We start from the raw sequence: 23,507 nt of genomic DNA on the forward strand, positions 1-23,507 counted from the left end.
TTGTAAACAGTTTTGAAAATGTTAAAATTAATTTTTAACTGCAGAAATTAAGCTTATAAAATTTTTGATTTCATATATACTTTACAAATATTTATATTTTGGCCACGAAAAATATATTTTTGCCATATTGGTTGTAAAATAAGAAATGAACTTGCTGCCCTTGAAATACATTTTAAAATATATGTTAATATATGAAGGTTAATGCTAATTATATTTTCAAATTCAAAAAAGATTTACTTTTTACAAAATGCATAATATTTCAAGCACAATTTTTTTGCATATGGGATTTTTTATTACTATGGCACATTTTCAGATGGCACATCCTGAACATTTTATTGATGTATTATTGATGTCTGTGGTGTGTAATGATGATGTAAATGTCATGTTTATGTACAGGATGGAAAGCAGCTGGTGTCAGAGAAACCTGAAACTGAAGCCATAGTAAAGGAGAAGTTATCAGGTCTTCAGACGATGTGGACTGAACTGGAGTCCACCACCCAGACTAAAGCTCAGTGTCTGTTTGACGCCAACAAAGCCGAACTCTTCACACAGAGCTGCGCCGACCTCGACAAATGGCTGGGCGGCCTGGAGGGTCAAATTCAATCCGACGATTACGGCAAAGATCTGACCAGCGTCAACATCCTACTAAAGAAACAACAGGTCTGAAGATGATCCCGAAGAGGTTTCATTCAATTAAAACCATCAGAATTTCCTCTCATGCTTGATTTTGCTGTGTTTATTCAGATGTTGGAGAACCAGGTGGAGGTGCGTCAGAGGGAGGTGGAGGAGCTTCAGTCTCAGGCTCACGTGCTGAGACAGGAGGGTAAAGACACGGACGAGGTGGACGGACGCAGGAAGGAGGTGGAGCAGAAGTTCCAGCTGCTTCTGGATCCGCTGATAAAGAGGAAGAACTTCCTCATGGCTTCTCGTGAGATCCACCAGTTCAACCGTGATGTTGAAGATGAGATTGTAAGTTCTGCTTTAAATCTGTTGTTGATATTAAGTCAGGGACTAAATCTTCTGTCAGTTTTGGATATGTGTATTTCCACATTTAAATCTGTCTACAGTATGTGTGTTTGTTTATGACATCTGATTTGTGTTTCTGCAGCTTTGGGTTGAAGAGAGAATGCCGCTGGCCACATCAACCGATCACGGCAACAATTTACAGACTGTTCAGCTACTTATCAAGAAGAACCAGGTAACACATTTCATCTGTTTTATTAAAGACTTCAGTGGCATACAGATGTGATGTGTTCATTTAAACGTCTCTGCCGTCCATCCACAGACCCTACAGAAAGAGATCCAGGGTCACCAGCCACGCTGCGATGATATATTCGAGCGCAGCCAGAGCATGCTGAAGGCCGACAGTCCGAACGTGGAAGCGATCCGAACGCGTCTGGACGACCTACAGCAGCTCTGGACTCTGATCATGCAGGAGACGGAGAAACGACACAGCCGGCTGGAGGAGGCACACAAAGCCCAACAGTATTATTTTGATGCGGCTGAAGCTGAAGCCTGGATGAGCGAGCAGGAGCTTTACATGATGTCTGAGGAGAAGGCCAAGGTAACTTATACAGACTGAAACATAAGAACTAGACCAGGGGGCTCCAATTGTTTGATGTTTTTCTTTATTCCCTCACTTCTGCCTGTCATTTTCCTTGTTCATCAACTCTTACTTTTTGTCTCTTCTTTTTTTTGCATTCGATCCCTTTTTAATATTTTTCTCTTTTGCATTTTCTCTATATTCTGTTGCCTTGCTGATTATTTCAACCTGGAAAAATGTTAGCTCATACAACAGCATTACACTAAATAACATACAGGCATTTATATGCTTTATTTCTCATAGACCTTCATTTTATAGATTAAAGTCATTTCATTTTTTGCATACATACACCTTGGTATTATAACCTACACTGCAAAAAATGATTTTCAAGAAAAAAATGTCTTAGTATTTTTGTCTTGTTTTCAGTAAAAATATCAAAACATTCTTAAATTAAGATGCTTTTTTCTTGATGAGCAAAACGACCCGAGAAAATAAGTCTAGTTTTTAGACCAAAAATATTAAATTTAAGTGATTTTGTGCATAAAACAAGTAGAAAAATATGCCAATGGGGTAAGCAAAAAAATCTTAAACGTTTTTCTTAAACACTTAATTCAAGAAAAATTAGCTTACCCCATTGGCAGATTTTTTTGCTTGTTTCATGCACAAAACCAATTAAATTTGATATTTTTGATCTAAAATCTAGATTTATTTTCTTGTGTCGTTTTGCTCATCAAGAAAAAGCATCTTAATTTAAGAATTTTTAGATATTTTTACTCAAACAAGACAAAAATACTTAGAAAATGTTTTCTTAAATCATTTTTTACTTAGTATTTTTGTCTTGACCTAAGAAAATAAGTCTAGTTTTTTAGACAAAAACAATGTAAGTTAATTTGTGTTTAAAACAAGCAAAGAAAATCTGCCAATGGGTTAAAAGAAATCTTGAACTTTATTTTTAAACACTTAATTCAGGAAAAAAATTCTTACCCCATCTACAGATTATTTGCTTGTTTTATGCAAAAATTCACTTACATTGTATATTTTTTGTCTTCATCTTGATTTAAGAATTTTTAGATATTTGTTCTGAAAACAAGACAAAAATACTAAGTTAGAAAGTCTTTTTTGCAGTGTAATAATTGAGAAATAAGTTGTACATTTGGTGTAACAGTTGTTTTGTTTTTGAATGATTGTTGAATGATTGACTGTGTGTTGTTGACAGTGACACCTGCAGGCCAGATCAGATAATGTACTAAATACTGTTTCACAGCTCAAGCTTTACAGCTGCTTTTAATGGAGTAAATCATTAATAAAATAAGTGCTGATCTACTGCAGACAAGCTGAATATAAGTACTAAGAAAACAAATCTATTAAATTGGTGAACTAAATAGTTTTCAATCCTCTGAAGATCTTGAAGGGACTTTTGATGAAACAAAAGACTCTTACTATGCCACTGGCTTGAAGGACACCTAACAAAAACTACAGTTAGTATATTTGGGCAGAAAGTGTGGTTTTGTGAAACTGATGATTTTATTTGACTGTATATATGTTGTTTGTGTAATCTGATGTGAAACGTTACCTCCTTGTTTCTCTCAGGATGAGCAGAGTTCAGTGGCCATGTTGAAGAAACATCAGATCCTGGAGCAGGCGGTGGAGGATTACGCAGAGACTGTACATCAATTATCCAAAACCAGTCGAGGACTAGTGGCCGCTAACCACCCTGAGAGGTGCGAAATACTGAACCATCTACCTTTTAAAAGTGGATTCAGTCAAATCTGCATCTGATTTTCAATCTAATCTTAAAAAATCTGAATATAAATCTGGATCTGAAGTAAAAACTCACTAATGTGCCACAATATTTATAACCATATTTAAAAACAGATCGAAATCTTACTTTTAGCAAGACTAACTCCATCACTATCAATGTTTGTATGTGTGATGCAGTGAGAGGATCGGCATGCGTCAGTCACAGGTGGATAAGTTGTACGCTGGATTGAAGGATTTATCGGAAGAGAGGAGAGGAAAACTGGAGGAGAGATTCCGTCTCTTCCAGCTGAACCGGGAGGTGGATGACCTGGAGCAGTGGATCGCTGAGAGAGAGGTCGTGGCTGGATCTCATGAACTGGGACAAGATTATGAACATGTTACTGTGAGTAAAAAACATTTAGACTAAACTAATGCTCAGTTTTCACTTAAAGCCTTAAAAATAAAGGTGATATGTGATGTCATAGAAGATCCATTTTTTGCTGAATTGTTCCATAAAGAACCTTTCCATTACACTTTAGATTCGAAACATTTAGGAAAGAAATTAATCTTTTTTGCATGTACATAAACGTTTATTTTCTCTTGTTTTGTTTCAGATGCTACAGGAACGTTTCCGTGAATTCGCCCGAGACACAGGAAACATCGGACAGGAGCGCGTGGACGGCGTAAACCGCATGGCCGATGACCTCATCAACGCCGGTCACGCCGACGCAGCCACGGTCGCCGAGTGGAAGGACGGTTTGAACGAGGCTTGGGCGGACCTGTTGGAACTCATCGACACGCGTACGCAGATTCTCGCCGCATCCTACGAGCTGCACAAATTCTACCACGACGCGAAGGAAATTCTGGGACGCATCCTGGACAAACATAAGAAGCTTCCAGAAGAGCTGGGCAGAGACCAGAACACGGTGGAGACCCTGCAGAGGATGCACACCACCTTCGAGCACGACATTCAAGCGCTCGGGACGCAGGTGAGAGTTCAATATGATGACCAGCTAGAACGAGTCACAAGAAGTGTCGAAGGGATCCGTGTGCTGTTTTTACTCACCGGTGCCCCCCGCTGTATTTCTCAGGTAAAGCAGCTGCAGGAAGATGCCGTACGCCTGCAGTCAGCGTATGCAGGAGACAAAGCTGATGACATTCAGAGGCGAGAGGGTGAAGTCCTGGAGGCTTGGCGCAGTCTTCTGGAGGCCTGCGAGGGCCGACGGGCTCGACTGCTCGACACCGGAGACAAATTCCGCTTCTTCAGCATGGTGCGTGACCTCATGCTCTGGATGGAGGACGTCATCCGTCTCATCGAGACTCAGGAGAAGCCCAGGGATGTGTTTGTGTTACTAAACTTGTGTACGTGGACATTCTGAGCACGTTTGGATGTTTATTGAGACTCATAATCTATCTTTAGGGATGTGTCCTCTGTGGAGCTTCTCATGAACAACCATCAGGGCATCAAAGCTGAAATCGATGCCCGTAATGACAGTTTCACCGCATGCATCGAGCTGGGAAAATCACTCCTGGCACGCAAACACTACGCATCAGAGGAGGTGAGGACTGATTGTGTTACATCAGCACAGATACAAAAACATAACCAAAGTTCTGGAACTCATAATGTTGGATTTGCTTCGCTCACTTGAGCTACAAACTGTGAAAGAGAGACAATAACATCACTTATAACTCCATCATTTCTTTGCTCCGCCCACAGATTAAAGAAAAGTTGCTACAGTTGACGGACAAGAGAAAAGATATGATTGACAAGTGGGAGGACAGATGGGAGTGGCTAAGACTGATTTTGGAAGTGCAGCGTTTCCATGACGACAGGTCTGAGGTGACAATCAAAGCATTATGGGATTGTTGTGGATGTATGCATGCTGTATGGAGAAATGACGACTACTCCTACGATGCTTAGCAACTTGATGCGTTTATTTCTGACTGTAATAGGAAGTTTAAAAAAGGATGTGGGTAACTTTCACTTGAAATGTGTTGAGACTAACTTCTCTTTCACTTTGTGTTTGTGTAGTTTTGGAAGTGCACCAGTTTTCACGGGATGCGGGCGTGGCAGAGGCGTGGCTGCTGGGTCAGGAGCCGTACCTGTCCAGCAGAGAGATGGGCCAATGCGTAGACGAGGTGGAGAAACTGATCAAACGTCACGAAGCGTTCGAGAAATCAGCTGCGACCTGGGAGGAACGTTTCTCGGCGCTGGAACGACTGACTACGGTGAGAAAATAAAAACATGCAAAAAATAGCAACATGCATGCTCTCTAGATGATATGTGTTTTATTAATGAAGTCATTTTGAATGATTAATACTCGTTTTAAATTCTGTTTTCAGTAAAGCAAATGGGAGATGTGCAAAGTACTCTCTGTATGTGTATGTGCAAATGTATCACTGTTGTAGAAAATGTGTTTGTGTTTTGTATGAACATACATTAGGGAAGGTTTTATGTGTGTGTGTGAAGGGAAGCAGAAGCTGTAATGAGTCACACTGAGATCTCGGATGAATAAACAAATCTGCTGTTTCTGGTATAGTTGGAGTTATTGGAAGTGAGAAGACAGCAAGAGGAAGAGGAGAGAAGGAGGAAGCCGCCCACACCAGAACCTGCAGAGACGCAGGACGCAGACGCACAGCAACGGTAAGACAATCTGCTGCTATTTCATGGTTTAAATCTACACCTAGTTATTATTTCCACTGATGTTATGAGGTAATGACTTTGGAGGAAGTGTTTCTTCCTGTAGGATTTCTATATTGAAGTTTAATCTGTGTGGTGTTGTTGTGTTGACAGGGACGGAGAGCAGATCGCTCAGAATGGACTCCCATCAGACCAGGAATCACCACGGGTTAGTTATCGCTCCTGTACCTACCCACAATACACTGTCAATCAACAGACACCACGACCAACTGGTCACTTTCATTTCCCATAATGCTCTTTAGGTTATCAGTGGATTTATGAGGGACATTGTGTCTTAATAACTACAGCGTGACATGTTGTGCGTTTTAAACGTTAACTATAGATGAAGAGAAGTAAATGTCTAAGTAAAAAGTTTGCATTTAAAAATCATCTGTGAATAGTGATTCATTACCAAACAATTATTTTGATAAAATTTTTCCTCAAGTAAAAAACTCACATTTACAGTAATGGACACACAACAGAAGTCTATGGGGATCTTTTAGTTAAAGCACTCGTCTGTTCAGTAATGTTGTGTGTTATTTAAAGCTGTACAATCCTGACATGAGACAAACATTGTTTTGTTTTTAATATCAGTCAAAAATGCAATAATAATGATGTCATATATATATACTGTGCTTAGAGACTTTAAGTTAAACCTGAAACATTACATTTATATAATGACTTGTAGACATTTAAAGTTGTGCAAAATATCTGCTATTATTTGAGTAGTTTTTGGTTTGTGTTATTTATTTAATTTTTGTGTTGTGTTTTCCTTTAGTTTGAGTGATTTTCAGTGTGAATGTATAGTTTACTTTACTAACAATAAATGATCTGATGCTTTCTGTACAGTTTCTATGTTGTATCTGTACAGTATGCGTATATTATGTTAAGAAGCGTTTCTGTCTTTTGTTTTGAGTTATGATTTGATGTTTTGTGTGTCAGTGGCTGTTTATGAGCGGTTGATTTTAGTCTTTAATAGAAATGATGGTCTAAAGATTTTTGTGAGTTCTCCATGACACTGACTTTAGTGAAACAGGAGGCTGTAGGTTCTGATGGATTCGGGCCGGTGTTGTGGTACCGTGTTGGGGTACAGTAACACATCTGGAGTGAATTCTGTGTGCAAGCATGATGTTTCTTTAAAAGACTTCCAGAAAATCAAGAGTTAATGAATGATCCAATTCATCTTTAGGATTTCTGTCATGTTTCCTCGGCAGTAGATCCATAGGTTTTCATCTTGCATGTTTTTTTACTATAAAGGTCAACATGAAATTACATACCAAAATAATTTAAGAGTCATATCATCACATAAGTCAAATGCAATATAAATAACGGCAGAAACTGATTTAATCAATCAAGCGTTGATTTAAATGTAAGAAACACATCCGATTGTGGTTTTATTAAACACAGGGTTCTCACATGTCATGGAATTTCTGGAATATCATGGACTTTTATAAAGTCATGAGATATCAGGGATTTTGTTTGTCACTTTAAATTTTAGTTAAAAATGTAACCCACTTGTTAAGTTCCTCTTATGACATAATGAATGCCGTTTCTGGATTCATTTCTATTTCAAGTGAGACTATAATCTTAACAGCCGTTTATTGACATTGTTTATTCATTTCACGCATGTAATCTTATTTTTATAATCTTATTTTACATCTCAGACATAGGTCATACAAATTCAACTTTTTAGTCAGGAAAAGTCAGGAAATTTGACATTTGGCTTAGAGAGGGAACCCTGTAAACTAGTTTAATAGGTTAAACACTTCCTCGTGGCTTTTGGTCACAAAAAATTGTGAGAAAGAAATAAAGGTTACTGAAGACAAACATTTATATCCTTATAAAAAAGAAGTACACTGATGATTTTTGTAAATTGTAACTTTAGGTTCAATATTGATTTCATGTTGACTTTTTTAGAAAGAGATCATTTTCATTCTACTGTATTAATTCTTATTTCATTGTTCTGTGAATCACTACAATAGTTCATGCCCTTTTAATGAACTTCCCATCTGTAGTTTCACTCTTCCTGAATCAGTGACATCATTTACTTCCTAATGATTTCTGAAACATTTCTTTCAGAAGTGATGATTGTGTGTTGTTTTTATGACTTGTGTGTGCGTGAATAGTTGTACTTTGAGCCGATGATCAGACTGAAGTGTGTTTGTAACATTACGGTCATGCGTTCACAGGATGGGGTGGATGGAGAGATGAACGGAGTGCCTGAGAGAAGCTCAAAGGAGGGGAGTCCGACCCCATCATTGACCAAAGAGAGAGCAGTCAAAGGAAGCCAATCCGCCACGCTGCCGACTAAAGGACAGGATTCACCGACTGCGCAGCTGGAAGGAATTTTACACCGCAAACATGAATGGGAGGCGCATAACAAGAAAGCATCCAACAGGTGAAGATCAAACTTTTGATTTGGTTTGGTGAATCCCTAACATTTATTGTTAGTTAATGTTATGACCGAACTTCTCTCATCCAACAGATCTTGGCATAACGTGTATTGTGTCATCAACAATCATGAGATGGGCTTCTATAAAGACAATAAGACAGCAGGTCAGGGCATCCCGTACCACAACGAGATCCCCGTCAGTCTGAAAGAGGCCATCTGTGAGATTGCTGTCGACTATAAGAAGAAGAAGCACGTTTTTAAGCTGAAGTAAGAGAGAGACAAACACTCTTAATCAGCTGAATATTTTCATCTGCTGTTATTAAACATCTGCTGTCGTTCCTCTTTACAGAATTACAGATGGAAATGAATATCTCTTCCAAGCCAAAGATGATGTAAGTCGACTCTTTATTATTATCTTATTATTATATTATCATCAGCATACAGCCCAGACAAGAACCACACAACCTAAAATACATGGAAATATACTGTAGTACATATAGGGATAATCGCGATTAATCGCACACACACATGCATGTATTTAAGTATGCCTGTATATATTTATTAACATTTTGATATTTTTATATTATATATCAATGTAAAAATCTATACATAAATAAAAAGTTCTTACAATTATACATGCATGTGTGTATTTGTATAAATCGATTATAATTACATACAATAGACACGCAAATATATTATGCAAACACAAACTTTTATTTTGTATGCGATTAATCACGATTAATCTCTTAATTGATTAATCGAGATTAATCTTTTAATTGATTAATCGCGATTAATCTTTTGATTGATTAATCGCGATTAATCTTTTGATTGATTAATCGAGATTAATTTTTTAATTGATTAATCGCGATTAATCTTTTGACAGCCCTAACTACGTCTTTATATTGCTATAAGATATTTAAGTATATACACATACAACACATGCTAAAACATACAGCAGTGAGAGCGGATGAGTGTGAGATTATAAATGTTGTCTCCTGCGTCTTTGTGATGTTTGAAGGAGGAGATGAACACATGGATTCAGGCCATTCAGAACGCAGGCAGCGCCTCTTCATCCTCCGAGAAATCGGAGATCACGCCTAGCAACCAGAGCACTCCCGTCTCCAGCCGCGCCCAAACGCTCCCGGCGACCGTCACCATGACGACCGAGTCCAGCCCCGGCAAGCGCGAGAAAGACAAAGAGAAGGACAAAGAGAAACGCTTCAGCCTGTTCAGCAAGAAGAAGCAGTAGATGACGACGGTTCCCATGACGACGGAACATTCGATTCTCTCGTTTCCCAAATTCTTTTGCGAGTTCTCCTAATTTCGTTGTCATTTTGTTTGTGTCTGCCCACCTCCAGTGATATCCCAGCATGCAATGCTCATGAAGATGCTACACTCCGTGCCTAGACACCCCGCTAATTGGGTTCCAAAGTTGTACAAAAACGGGAAAAAGTCGATACGTCGAAAAATCGATTTCTTGCTAGAGTGTACCGCGCTTGGGGATTTTTCCGATTCGAATCCCAATTTTGAAGTTTCGAGGACCCGATATGTTTTTTACACTCTTACGTTTCTATTGTCGTTGATTTTGAAATCTAGCGTACACTTCCTGAATATTGCTATCTCTCGTTTTTTTTTTTGTAATTGTGTGTCATTGAGGGGTCTGGATATTTAAAACATTTTCCTCAATTTTGTGAGGCTGTCTTGGAGAGGCGACGAATCTCGCTTTTTTTGTTAGGGAACAAGACAGTGATGCTTCGAAACGATTCCATTTCCTGTATCCGCCTGCCCGTCAGCAGGTGATCGGAACGATAAAATTCCACATCGCAGAATTCCATTCACAAGTAGCTATGCCAAGTTTTCTCGAAATTTGCCTTTTAACGATTATAAGCTATTAAAAGAAGATACTTGCTAATACAAACGTAGATTAACGTGTGCTTGAGAGCCTGATAGTCTTGTATAATTTTGATCAAATAAAGGTGGGTCGTACCAAACGCTTTTATGAGCTGTAAGAATGTTTGCTATATACAGAGGACTAGTAACCTGAATCATTTTCTCCTTTTTTTGTTATTCCTTATTTGTATGTTAATTGTCATTTCTCTTGTGTTTTATCATAATATATGTTTCAAATAATTCTAGTACAGAGTATAAAAATTAGATGTATTATAAACACTTAAAGCATCAATGTTAAGTGAACAGTGGAACATTTACTGATAAACAGGTAAAGTTACTCCAAAAAAATGCTAAAAAAAATGAATACGGTTACTTGCTTGTGGGCTTTAGCACTGAACATTATCTTTCTTCCTCTTTCTTTTCTGGTTTGGGCTTCATCTTGCTGTCCTGCTCTTTGATACATAGTGCGCATCCCTTCACCCTTCACTGTATCTATTGTAATGAAAACTTTTCATCTACTGCACAATCAAAAGCAACATATTAGGAATGAAATACTTTGTCGGGCGTAATGAGCGCGTATAGAAACCTCTGGCCCGACGCTCAAATGTATGAAACTGCACCTGTAGACTTTAACCCCCCCTTCCCCTGCCCTGTTAAATATGTGCGATGTCATTAAATGCTTTTAAACATTACAGCATCTTCTGACTGGTCTCTTGATTTAAATGATTGCGTGTTGTGTCTGCATGAAAGTGTTGTTGAAGATCAGAAGTGTTTGTGGTTTTTCCTCAAGTTAACATTAAATCTCAAGTGGCAACATTATTACAAATCTTAGTAATATGGTGCACGAGTCACACCACACCAGCCGAGATCTACTGTAGGGGGTTTTGGGTAAGACACCTAATAAGCAGGTCATCTCTCTTATTCACGCTTCACAGACCATCTGCTGTCTCCATATGTCTTAAGATTTGTTTGTGAGGTTTGGCCTTGCTGGTTAAGTAAAGAGCATCACGCAAACATCACAGCTCAACAGAACTTTTGTCATCACATCAGCAACACCTCCCATGATGTTTTGCTATTGTGACATAAATGTGTAAGGCAGTAGCATATTCATAGGATAAAATTTGCATTTAGGTGTCTTCAGAAAGTATATGGACATTTAAATCACACTCCTAATTTGAAACTAAATAACAAAAATGGTATTAAAGCAGATAATGTCAGCTGCAGATAATGCTAATACAAATAATACTAAAGCTTTATTTCTGATTTCTCATCTGATCCGGTCTAATGACCTTTAAAGGCTTTTAACCAAGGTGATTTATCATGGATGAATGAAGTCAGTCTCACTATACTTTCTCACTTAACCTGTCTTCGAACTATAAAACTAATATGACAAATTTAAAGTTTAAAACTGCTTAGTCATTAACATTTGACATTTACATGTGTTAGTGAGACTGAAGTATACTCTATTGAGTCAATGTTACTTAAATTTAGGATAAAGGTTATGTACTGATAAAGGTTGGTTTGGTGCATATTTAACCGACTCAAAAAGCTATTTGAAGTATATTTGGGTGCATGTGTTGCTAGTAAATCTTCCAGTAATCAGATTACTCTGGGTTAGTACAAATGAATTAGACAAACTGGGTTTAACCAAGTCTTCCCAAACTGTGTGTGTGTGTGTGTCCTTGTGGATATGGGATTCCTGCTGATGTAAATATATATACAGAATAACATATTTATTCTCATACAATAATGTTCTGCCTACTAGCTGACATTCAGGAGGGTGCACAATAAAAGTAAAATTGTCTTTACATTGTCTTTTTATATCTTTTAAAAAATACTTAAAGCAATAAGTTTACAATTTAAAAAATTACAAAATTTGATTATAAAACAAGCATTTCAATCTCCTTCAAAGAATCCAAAAATATTATGCAACAAAACTGCTGAGCATAATTGCACAACCAACACAAGAAGAAATTCAATGTCATTCTGACAAAAAATACATTTGACTAATCATTGACTTCCATAGTAGGAAAAACATATACAATGGAATTCAATGGGTACCATCAGCTGTGTGCTTACTATCATTTATCAAAATATCTTCATCATTTATCACAATACTTCCATAATATTTGTTTTTCCTGCTATGGAAGTCAATGGTTCCCATCAGCTGTGTGATTACCATCATTTATCAACATATCTTGTTTTGTGTTCATCAGAAAAAAGAAATTCATACAACAACATGAGGATGAGAAAATGATGACAGAATTTTCAGTTTTTGGTGAACTATCCCTTTAATGTTGCGGATATTCTTGATTCGGTCACTTGTGGTGACTGACGCTTTGAGCTTATGCGTCACGTGACTTTCTCTCGACTGATTGTGGGATTTCCTTCCGTTGTGGAATGCTGGGATATCCTCCCCGTGTCCTCCCTTTGACCGTGGACATGGCCTTTCACACGTGTCAGATCTTAAATACAGTTTATCCATTCAGACTATTTGCAAAATGCAATAGCGATGATTGATTATATATAGCCTACCCTCCTGTGAAAAGCAATCTTTTCTTACCTGTAAAGTATTTCTATTTTTCATAATGTCTTTTTTTTTAAGAATTTTAGTTTATTCAGTATGATTTGATTTGGTTACTAGATTTCAAATTATGATCCGCATTTCGCCTTCTATTAGCAATACATTATATAAATCAATACGTGAAGATTTAAACAAATTACATTATTTTAATAATTTATATATTGTATAACGTTTCATTTCTCTCATATGTATATAACCAACATACACCGAGTTTTACATGAAGACCCGTATGTTCAGCACATTGGACAGCGCACTGTGACCTCATGGGCTTTGTAGTTCCCTTGTCGGTGTGTATGCGCTTAACACTACGGCGACCGAGGCCGTGTAAAACTACAACTCCCATGAGCCTTTGCGCCTCGCTTCATTCATCCCTCGTCGGCATAATCGGAAACGGGCCACAAGGCGTCGTAGTAACCAAGCTGAACGGGTTACTAGAAACCAGAAGTCATATTCAGCAAAATATTACGTCAATAACTCAACCGAGAGCGGCTCGAAACCCCTGCCGCTGCGCTAAATGCGCTGAGGAGGGATTAATCCACCTAAACCAGCATCTCTGCTTCTGTCCCTCCGTTTAGAAGTAGGATTTCTGGATTTCGGATGCGGTCGTTGATGGTTTAGCGATCCTTATCACGAAACGATCAGATGAGTTCGCCCGAGTGTCAGCGGGAATCGATGAGCTTTGACTGAAAGTTGAAGCGCTTTTGGAGAAGGTGTGATTCTCAGGGCGTCCGTTGAGCTTCAGGAGGCAAACACGGCGACAGATCAGATCAATGTTCTGCTAAACACCGACTTGTGATTGCCTTGAATACGTCCAATCCTGAAGGTGTTGAGGTTGTCCAGCTTGTAAATGCATGGATGAAGATGTAGATGCACTTGGATGTAGATCAGCTAGTTGTTGGGTTGGTTAATGGTTATGGTAAGATTTAGCATGCTCTTCTTTAAACGCATTTGTATTTCAAACATTGGTGCAAAAGCGTGGAGGTGCAACCAATTAGTCTAGTCAATGGCAATTGGTTTAAGCTTTTATTGCCTGTTATCATGATGCACCTTGATCCCTTCAGCCTAAATTTGATCTTAAATATCTTATCTTGATTGTTATCTAGGTTGCTTCATGACACCCTCTGGGATCTTGGGTGGTTTTTGTACAGGTGACCCAGCAGTGACCATCTTCTATTTTTAGTTATGGTCCTCATTCTGCATGCATGCACTTAACGTGGACATTGAATGGTGGCAGTGCCATAGGGTTGGTGTTGCCTAGTGGTTCAAGATCTGAGCTGTTGACTGAAGGCTTGTGGGTTCCAACCCTAAAAGAGGTGATCCATCACCTTGACCCCAGAGTGACCGTCCTTCCAGAAAGTTTCCTGTTAGTCAGCTAAATGAATTTGTGAATTAGAGGCCATTAGAAACATGGCAGATAAGACGGCCCCTCGCTGCCAGCTGCGATTAGAGTGGATTCATGGCTACAGGGGCCATCAGTGCAGGAATAACCTGTACTACACCGCTGGGAAGGAGATCGTCTATTTCGTGGCTGGAGTCGGGGTGGTTTACAACACCAGAGAACACACCCAGAAGTTTTATTTGGGACACAACGATGACATCATTAGGTGAGATATGCTTTATGTAGTGTACACGTGTGACCTTTTTCATGACATAATTTATTCATACATTCATGTTCTTTTGGGTTTACCTGTATACACTGGGATATAGTATTCATTTTGTACCATGCTGCTTCACTGTACCATGGTACCACCACAGTACTTCTTTGTAAGAGCAATTGTTTTGCATGATTCGCTTATGTATTTGTTTGTTTTGCTGTTATCTTTGTAGACAGTTGTTTCTTTATTGTAAAGTTGTTTATATCTGATTCACACTTAAACGCCTGATGCTATCTCAACATTTCCATCCACACACTTATCAGACTGTGGGCTCGTGGACGGATCGATGCTTCTGAGCTTTAGACGGCGGCCCACCGACAGGCGAAGGGTCCGGGTCTTTTAAATGCTTACAAACACCAACATTATTTATCAACAACAAAATGGCGATATGAAAGATTTGAGCTGCTTGGGTTTATAATGGGGTTTGACTGTTAGATGACCTGAATGCAGTGATGGCAATCTGTGCTTTTACCAGCAAAAGCCTTTTCATGTTAAGCACAGAAGCAAGAAATGTGTTTTGCCTCCAGGTCTGTACAGATAACTGAGGACACTCGTGTTTCCAGCAGGGATAATGAAACCATTAAAACAGGGTTGTTTGCAGAGTTAGGCTGGATTTACACTGCAGATCTTAATGCCTAATTCTGATTTGTTGCCTGTATTCAATTTTTTTTACATTTTTTAAAAGCGACTCGTATCTGATATCTGGTGGGTTGAAAGGGATGGTTCAATGGTATTTCATGCATTCTGACTTATTAACACAGTTATAGAGTTGTTTCCTCATGCTAAACGTAGGCAAAGTGTCAAAACAGCAGTTAGGCGTGTTACAGAGTATTTCTGTGCCGAATACACTTCATCAGAGTTCGTACAAGTTTCGGAATCTATATTTTTTTATGACAGATTCAGCTGACATTTCAGGGGTTTCTATAAGTATCACTTCTTTATATGGGCACTTCCCCTGGAAAACCCCGCCCACCCGTCAATCAGCGGGAGATGCTAGAACATAGAGACAGAGCGCAGCGCGTCACAACGTGAAAACCACGCCCACCGGGGGGGAAAGCAATCCAACAGTCTCCATTGACTTTGTATTGTAAAAGGCCGCCTCCTTGTCATTTTTGGCTTATAACAAAAAACTGAATAATGCCTAAAAGCTGCTGTGTGACAACATGCACAGCCAACAAGCCAAAGAACACAGAAACAAGTCTCTACAAGCTGTCGAGCCGCAAAACCCAGTCCCCAAGGAGAACAAAGTGGATCGCCGACTACGTTTACCCCTATTGGACGCAGTTTTACTAATAGGAGTACTATGAAAAGTTGCCTGTTTCCATTTCTGTGTCTAAACGCTCGTTTTTTGAAGTCGACAGCTTATAAAAACGTATTTATTTATTTTTTTGGCGTGTTAGATGTACACCTTGTCACACAGCAGCTTTTAGGTATTATTCTGTTTTTAAGTTTAATCTGTAAATACGTTTTTATAAGCTGTCGACCCCAAAAAACGAGCGTTTAAAGACACAAAAATGGACACAGGCAACCCCCCACAGCACTTCCACTAGCAGAACTGCGTCCACCAGGGGGAAACGCAGTCGGCGATCCACTTTGTTCTCCTTGAAGACTGGGTTTTGCGGCTCGACAGCTTATAAAAACTTATTTCTGGGTTATTTGGCTTGTTAGCTGTACATATTGTCACACAGCAGCTTTTAGGCATTATTCAGTTTTTTGTTACAAGCCAGAAATGACAAGGAGGCGGCCTCTCGCAACACAAAGCCAATGGAGACGGTTGGATTGAATTCCCCCCCGGTGGGCGTGGTTTTCAAATTTGCATAACGGCGCTCTGTCTCTATACAAACATCACATCACGCGACAGCTTTGTTTAATTTCAAAACTCAACAATGGCACGAAGAAGAAGTGTGTTTTTGGATGTAAGGAGAAGAAAGTCAGCCTTATGAAAACAATGGATATAGTTTATTATCCGGGGTAGCAGCGGAGTTTTGCTTGTGTGTTTGATGCGCTGGATTTCTTTAAAAAGACTTCTGTCTTATGTTGGAAATAGGCACGTGCATATTATATAAATGAAACGAACATGTAGTGAATCATAAGTTAAACAGTGTTGTATAGTGTTGCATGACTCGTACTTGCTCCTCTCGCGGTAGTAACTCCTCCTTTATTTTTTCGTACGTTATCGGAAAGATTCGGTAAAGCTAATCTTTCTTTTATGATTCTGATTAAACTAAAGACTCTTTGGAGATATAAAGGATGTCATACTACTCTATAGGTACTCCAGATTAACATCAGAAATGCAGAAACGACGTGTGTTATGTGAGCTTTAATCAGCAGAGAAAGTAAAATCGCAATCTGCAATGGACACAGATGAAATGATTATAGAAGATTATAGAGCTTTATTTCTGTAACAAGATAAAAACTTCAACATTTCTCCACTAAGTTGAGTCGTTGTCCTCTGTTGCGCTTCTAAGAAGAGTCATGTGATCACGGGTGGTGGTGAGCTGACGTCATTTGCCAGTGTCGCATTTTCAATGACGCAATGACGCATGTATCCGAATCAAAATCAATTTATTTCCACATATGAATAAGGCCTGAAACTGATATGAGAATATCAGAGTCTACCTGATTTTTTTCCTGCTTCTCGTCCATGGGTCATATATCCCATCTGTGCCACAAGTCACTTCAAACGCATGCAATGCAATTTTCACTTTACTAATATTTAAGGATGTAAAATTGATCAAACATTAAACTTGGTGAATTTGGCACAGTGTTATATATTTTGTTCACATGTGTACTTGCATTATCAATATTTTCATCATTTAATTTCAGAGAATTCCTGTTTTTTATCATCATTAGCTGCTGTTCATAGGGTCGCTTGTCAATGTCATGTTGCTCTGTTATATTGAAGGAGGAAGCTCATAGAGACTTGTGTGGGCTACGGTTATTTATTTTTACAGGCTTCATCCTTGTGTATTTCATTTGTAGTAGTGTGGCTGTTTATTTCAGGTTATGGTTACACACATTTGGTCTGTTAGTGACAGAGAGCCAAGCAGATTTAACAACATTGTTCCCATAAAAGTTTCCCCAGCTGTCAAATGTTAGACATCTGGGATGAGCGGAAGACACGGAGGCTCTGTTTCTGCCCGAGGGTTGAATGCTATTCTTATCTGATTCCATTCACGGCAATTATCATCTGGACCAGACTTTCGGCGAACGCCGGATCCAGTTCGTATTTCTGCCCTGTTTGTTTATAATGAGCTTTAATGGCCTGTTTGTGAAACTGGAGTTTCTTTCTGTAAAGGAGATAGGGTCCGTGCATTACGGCATTGCAGGGTGAGCCCACATCTGATGGATTTAGTCATTAGTGTTAATTGTCTCGTGTGTCCCCTCACCTCCATTAGTAGTGTGTCACTAGAAAGAGGACAGCTTTGATGCAGCGCCATCATATGAACATATAGCCAGGTCACTACACTTTAAAATGAATAAAGAAAAGACAGTTTGTATTAACAAGACAACATGTATTTTTAATCGGTAAGATTATTTTGCATTGAAATGATTAACCTGACAATTAAAAGTAATAATTCTCTCTCTCTCTCTCTCTCTCTATTGCTGGTGTTGTTGGGTTCTGTCAGATACTTGAAGAGACACGCAGTGGTCACAGCAGAGGAGCGAGCGTGTATATTAACCCAGTTCATTTCACTGCCTGCGGCGGCGGACAAACTGCTATTTAAAGTCATATTATCGCTACTATAAAGAAACATACATGATGCTTTTGACACAGGAGTGTAAGATGTGCTTTTATGGCTTTGAAGAGTTTTTTATGACAGTGTATTATTCGTCTCATTTTAGATTTGTGTCATGAGAGTTAAAACCTTTTGAATTGTTATTGTGAAAGGAGTTTTAGTTCTGTTATAAAGGGCTGGGAAATATAGACAGACAGACGGATGGATCTAGATGAACGCACTAAAACGTCCTTGGTTTCAGTTGAAAGGTTGTCATGTTAACAGCTCCTACTTTAATTCAGTGATGCTTGCTAACAATATTTCAATACTGATGATGAGATTTAAGTTTTGTGCTACACGTGAGATGTTAAGGTGCACTATTAGTGCCGTCTTAGCACATGAATCTTAACAATATTTCATATTCTAAAATGATATCTTCAACACACACAATTATATTGATGATATTTAAATGAAGGTGAAATGTCACCTTAGCCTATTTTGAGCTCATTAACAAAATGTTAAATGCTCTCTCATTTGTATAAAAGCGAAGAGGAGAGTGCAGGTTTATTTTTCTTCATTTCTCTGCTGTAAATTTCCCATCATGTATTTGAGCGTTCATTATGTCGCTGCTTTTTTCTTGTTGGAGATGCGTGCGTTCATAATTGTATTATTCTAATGAACAGATTTTGCTCTGTCACATTTTTCTTGAGTTAAAATAGCAGAGATATTTCTGAATAAGCCACATGGGAGTTTAGCTTTCTGTTGTTTTCTAATGATGTACATCGATGTATAAATGAAAATGTGCTTTTCCTCAAAGAAATACCAGAGATATCAAATCAGCAGAATAACAGTGTTAAACTTCAGGTTTGAGATCCTATAAGAAATGTAGATGTGATCTGTGGTTGTCAGGATGTTTCTGTGTGGTTTTTAACCTCTCTCAGATAATCTTGATATAGTTTAGTTATTGTGATTTTATATTTTAAAAGCACAATATTGAATGTGTTTACGTGCCATGTTATAAGCATTGCAAAAACATTTTGGCTTCTTCAAAAGCATAATATTTTCTCTTGAGATTCAAAGTGTAGATCAAAATACATGCATATATATGTAGTTTGGTCACAGTCTGTTTTCTTCTGCTATCTGTGTTTCGGTCTCTCTATAGTGAGCTTTTGTTTCTGTAGCTTAGTTGATAAAGCATTTTGTTTGCAACGCAGCAGTCATGGGTTTGATCACTAGGGAACACACATGTTGATAAAAATGTATATGTTAAATGAACTGTAAGTGGCTTTTGCACATCAATATAATCAGCTGATAATGCCAGCATAGAGTAGAAATGAATGATCAGTGGTAGGCAGAGATGCAGATATGATTTGTGGATATAGAGATGTGTTGATTTATGCACATCAGCTCATATGATGTTTGTAAAGAGTGCTATATATAAACATCATGTCTGCTAGACTATTAGATTATGAACAGTTTAAATGTATTCACGATCAGCTTCTACAGAGATAGTGTTATAACATTCACATTACATTTATTAGCAGACGCTTTTATCCAAAGTGACTTACAACGCCTTACAAAGGTTTATTTGTGTGTTCATTGGGTTTGAACTCATGTCCTTTAGCGCTGCTAACACAAAGCTCGACCACTGAGCTATACAGGAGCACAATCATGTTACAGTGTGTCACGATTTCAATTTTAAATCAAAATTAAGCCACAACCTCGCACTTCGAATTAAAAAATGGAATCGTCCATGCTGCCATGTCAGGTCCGGTCTGCTTGCAAAGCAGAAAAAAACCCGTGTTGAGGGCTGCGAGTCAACCTCCTCTAACTTAACTAGCTACATCCAGTTAAACGATAGCATGGCAGATGCAGGAGACACCATGCGAGCTGCTCTTTACATGGGAAACAAAAAACAGCACACGCCTCCCGCCTTCAGCTGAACTCAATCAGAGCTCACGCGTGTGCACAGCAGAACGGCGTCTGTGACATGAATGGCGTTTCTCTGAACTGAGATCTGTTTAAGTTTCACAACAACTTATTTCAGTTGCTTAAGAGTTATGAAAACAGCATTTAAACATGACTTATTGGGGTATAGTCTCACAATCTCGTCTGACGGTGATAAAAGCACGTTTTTAAGGTGCAGAGTACTGACAGATGTTCATCTGATAGGAAGTTTTGTTTTATCAGGTATGTGCGTCTACCATATTTTTCCACTGGCAGCACAACTAACATGGCAGGGACTCTCCGGGTTCAAGGTCAAATATCATATTTCATAAAAGTCTTGTCTAAAAATGGCATAGGAACCTGTTCTTTAAAAAAAAGTAAAAATCAAGAATTGAATTGAACCGTGACCTTAGAATCGAAAATGTAATTGAATCAAAGATTTGGAGAATCAAGACACACCTAAATACCCATGACCATGATCCTGGCTTAACAGTGTGACACACCTTTACTCTGAGTGATCTTGAGTTTAAAGAGCACCTATTTCATTGCTAAAAAAACAAGGTTACTTTGTGTATTTGTTATAATACAGTGTGTTTGCGTGGTTTATGGTTAAATAAAAATTCCCCACAAATTGTACATTTTTGTTAGCCTGGCTCCGCCCTCCGACGTGCTTCCGCTTAATTTTCATTTCACTTCAGCAGTACGTCTGGGATTGCTCTGTAGAGTTTCGTTTTCTCCTGCAAAAATCTGCAGGACCAATCAGCGAACAGATGGGGGTGGCTAAGAACGATGACGTTGAGGTCGTGCGTCAGTTTGAGTTGTAGTTCAGTAATGGCAGCGGAGAAAGATGTGAGAAAAGCTATTCGCTCCGTTGTTGCAAAACTGCCAAATATACAGAAGTTAAAGCCGGAGCAAGAACCAGGTTTGCTAAGTTTTGTTTGTCTATTTATTCTGACTTGTTGTTTCCAGATGGTTTCGGTGCATGATATACGTCACGACCACACGTTAGCGATTGGCTTTGGCAGATCCTGAGTGACTCTGGGCAGATCCAATAGTTTTAAACTTCAGCAATGGACCCTCCTTAATGGAAGTAACGCTTTGCAATGGAGAGTGGCCAGACTCTCTGTACAAATGAAATGAATGTACGAGAGTCTGGTTGGACCAGGCTACATTTTTGTAGCTCCAGATTTCACTCTCTTCCTAAAACACACGGATTTGAAAAGCTCTGTGTCCCTGACTGGTCAGCTAATCTGTACGTTGTGTTTGGTCTGAATATCTCTGACGTCAGCCGGAAACGTGACGCTCCTTACCATGTTTGAAAGATTCGGTTGCTTAAAGGAGTTCACTTACAGGCTGTGAGTCCAAGTGGGAGGAATTATGATAATGTGGGTCTTTACTACATCACCAATCCCAGGAAGTAAACTGTTGCCTACAATTAGTCTGTTTGTTGAAGTCCAAGAAAAGAGATTTACATTGGAGACAATAACTCGTGTCATCGTTTACTTTGGGATTTGTACCTTTTGCATATTTTTAACATGAACTAATACACACTTACACACCAAAGAAAATGTTAAATTGTGAATCAGACCATTGGTGCCCTTTACCAGCCTATATTGCATACTGTATATACATTATCTTTATCACAGTCATTCGTCATCATAGAAGTTATAATGATATTATTGGTGATAAGAAAACAAACGACAATTAAACAATCACTCACTCCTTTTGGTGGAAGAGCATTTGTTGCCTACCTTGAAAAATTAAGTGCAATGTTTTATTTTCATTTAATAAAAAAAAACTGTAAATCCAAACAAGTCACAAATCTGTATCAACATAAGCTATTATGCTAAAATAAGTTGAAAATAATCTGCTTCTTGAATATCAGCAAAAATCCAGTATTGTGCATTTCTCTCTCTTGTTCTCTTGTGCTCCCTTTTTTCTCTCCTTCTCTCCTGCTGGTGTTCATTTGTAGAATGCTGATCTTTCCCACAATCCTTCAGCGATTCAATGACTTCAGCACGATGCCCAGAGAGAATCACAACTAAAGCATCTGTGGACACACACACGCACATTTATCTCACAATCACACACACACACGTAGAGTCTCTTTCACACACTGACACACTCCAGCATGACATCCATGCACACATTCATACACGCTGACACACACACACACACACACACACACACACACACACACACACACACACACACACACACACACACACACAGAGAAACACACACAGAGTTGATGGTAAAATTCTTTGAGTGAAAGTCTTCAAGATTAGATATAATTGAGATGTTTTTGTGAGCACACATGCAGACAGATGCTCTGTATCAGTAAAGTGTTTGATTCATACTGCAGAGAGTTACAGCTGCACATCATCATCATCATCATCATCTCCCTTCAGGGTCACAATATTCCTCCATTCATCTCTCGCCATCACATCTCTCTCACTAATGCAGATGATGATCCTTCAAGAACATTTCATTGCTCCAGCTTCTTAGTGATTTCTCTTGAAAAACAATGCAAACGAGTTCTTATCATATAGTGAGAGCAGAAAGCAAAGAAATAAATATAGATAGCATTGCACAAAAATCTCTGACAGAGATCTCTGACTTTTAATTGTAGCATCTTTGAAAATCTGAGCACAGTTTGAGACATTGCCAAAATATGGTAGAGACTCTGAAGTCTTCATGAAAAGGTTTTGATTTGATGAGATGTTAAAAATCTCATTTGTGATCTTTCATCTGAATCTTGTGTACACACTGCACATCTGTTTAATGTAACTGCATTGGCAAACTGCAGAGCTGCTGGCTTGTGGACGTGTGGAGTAACTTTGATCTTTCTCCAAACTCTCTCAGTGGGAGCTTAGCCCTCTTTAATCGATCTTTGATCTGCGTTTGGGAGGAAACTTCTGTCCTGATGCCCCTGCTGATGTTGATGGCACAGATCAGGGTGATGCTGTTATTGTGAGATACTACACTAAAGGTCACAGGTCGCCTCCCCTAAATCACTGTAAACAAAATGACTGTGACCTTTGCACATGCTACACAATGCTTAATAATTCATATAATAAACCACTTTAGGTTGTGTGCTACCAAGGGCATAAATTTGGGGTGGGAAGCTAGAGACATATCCCTACCAATATCCAGGAAACACTAAATTGTCCATTTGTACCTTTGGTTTTTTACATATTGCTTATTTTATCTAACATTTATTTACCTGGGAATGACTTAAATGAGATTCAAATGGTTTACAGTTATGCACATAATACAGGACATCTTGGGTAAAATATTGATTTAGGGACAGTGTTGTCTCCCGATCCCATATTAAGCGGATGAGCACATTTAAAC

General features: G+C 38.7%; 2 protein-coding genes across 5 annotated transcripts in view; both read left to right on the plus strand.

Annotated features, from left to right (window-relative positions):
• sptbn1 (spectrin, beta, non-erythrocytic 1) overlaps nt 1-10,937 on the plus strand; it is a 61,761-nt gene extending 50,824 nt beyond the window's left edge. For both annotated transcript variants that reach the window (XM_073876414.1, XM_073876415.1), the window contains 17 exons: nt 397-660; nt 745-969; nt 1,109-1,198; nt 1,286-1,564; nt 3,134-3,264; nt 3,482-3,686; nt 3,898-4,272; nt 4,375-4,617; nt 4,702-4,842; nt 5,001-5,085; nt 5,316-5,512; nt 5,824-5,927; nt 6,078-6,132; nt 8,153-8,361; nt 8,449-8,622; nt 8,705-8,747; nt 9,374-10,937. In XM_073876414.1, the coding sequence (XP_073732515.1) occupies nt 397-660; nt 745-969; nt 1,109-1,198; nt 1,286-1,564; nt 3,134-3,264; nt 3,482-3,686; nt 3,898-4,272; nt 4,375-4,617; nt 4,702-4,842; nt 5,001-5,085; nt 5,316-5,512; nt 5,824-5,927; nt 6,078-6,132; nt 8,153-8,361; nt 8,449-8,622; nt 8,705-8,747; nt 9,374-9,604 (3,051 nt within the window). In that variant the 3' untranslated portion in view covers nt 9,605-10,937. The remainder of the gene's footprint in view (nt 1-396; nt 661-744; nt 970-1,108; nt 1,199-1,285; nt 1,565-3,133; nt 3,265-3,481; nt 3,687-3,897; nt 4,273-4,374; nt 4,618-4,701; nt 4,843-5,000; nt 5,086-5,315; nt 5,513-5,823; nt 5,928-6,077; nt 6,133-8,152; nt 8,362-8,448; nt 8,623-8,704; nt 8,748-9,373) is intronic.
• Nucleotides 10,938-13,114: 2,177 nt separating this feature from the next.
• eml6 (EMAP like 6) overlaps nt 13,115-23,507 on the plus strand; it is a 34,520-nt gene continuing 24,127 nt past the window's right edge. The window contains exons 1-2 of one of the 3 annotated variants that reach the window (XM_055183442.2): nt 13,115-13,745; nt 13,933-14,433. In XM_055183442.2, the coding sequence (XP_055039417.1) occupies nt 14,237-14,433 (197 nt within the window). In that variant the 5' untranslated portion in view covers nt 13,115-13,745; nt 13,933-14,236. The remainder of the gene's footprint in view (nt 13,746-13,932; nt 14,434-23,507) is intronic. The other 2 variants (XM_055183440.2, XM_055183441.2) reach the window with 2 other exon arrangements.

Source organism: Misgurnus anguillicaudatus, chromosome 14 (genome assembly GCF_027580225.2).
Source record: "Misgurnus anguillicaudatus chromosome 14, ASM2758022v2, whole genome shotgun sequence".
Taxonomy (NCBI): domain Eukaryota; kingdom Metazoa; phylum Chordata; class Actinopteri; order Cypriniformes; family Cobitidae; genus Misgurnus; species Misgurnus anguillicaudatus.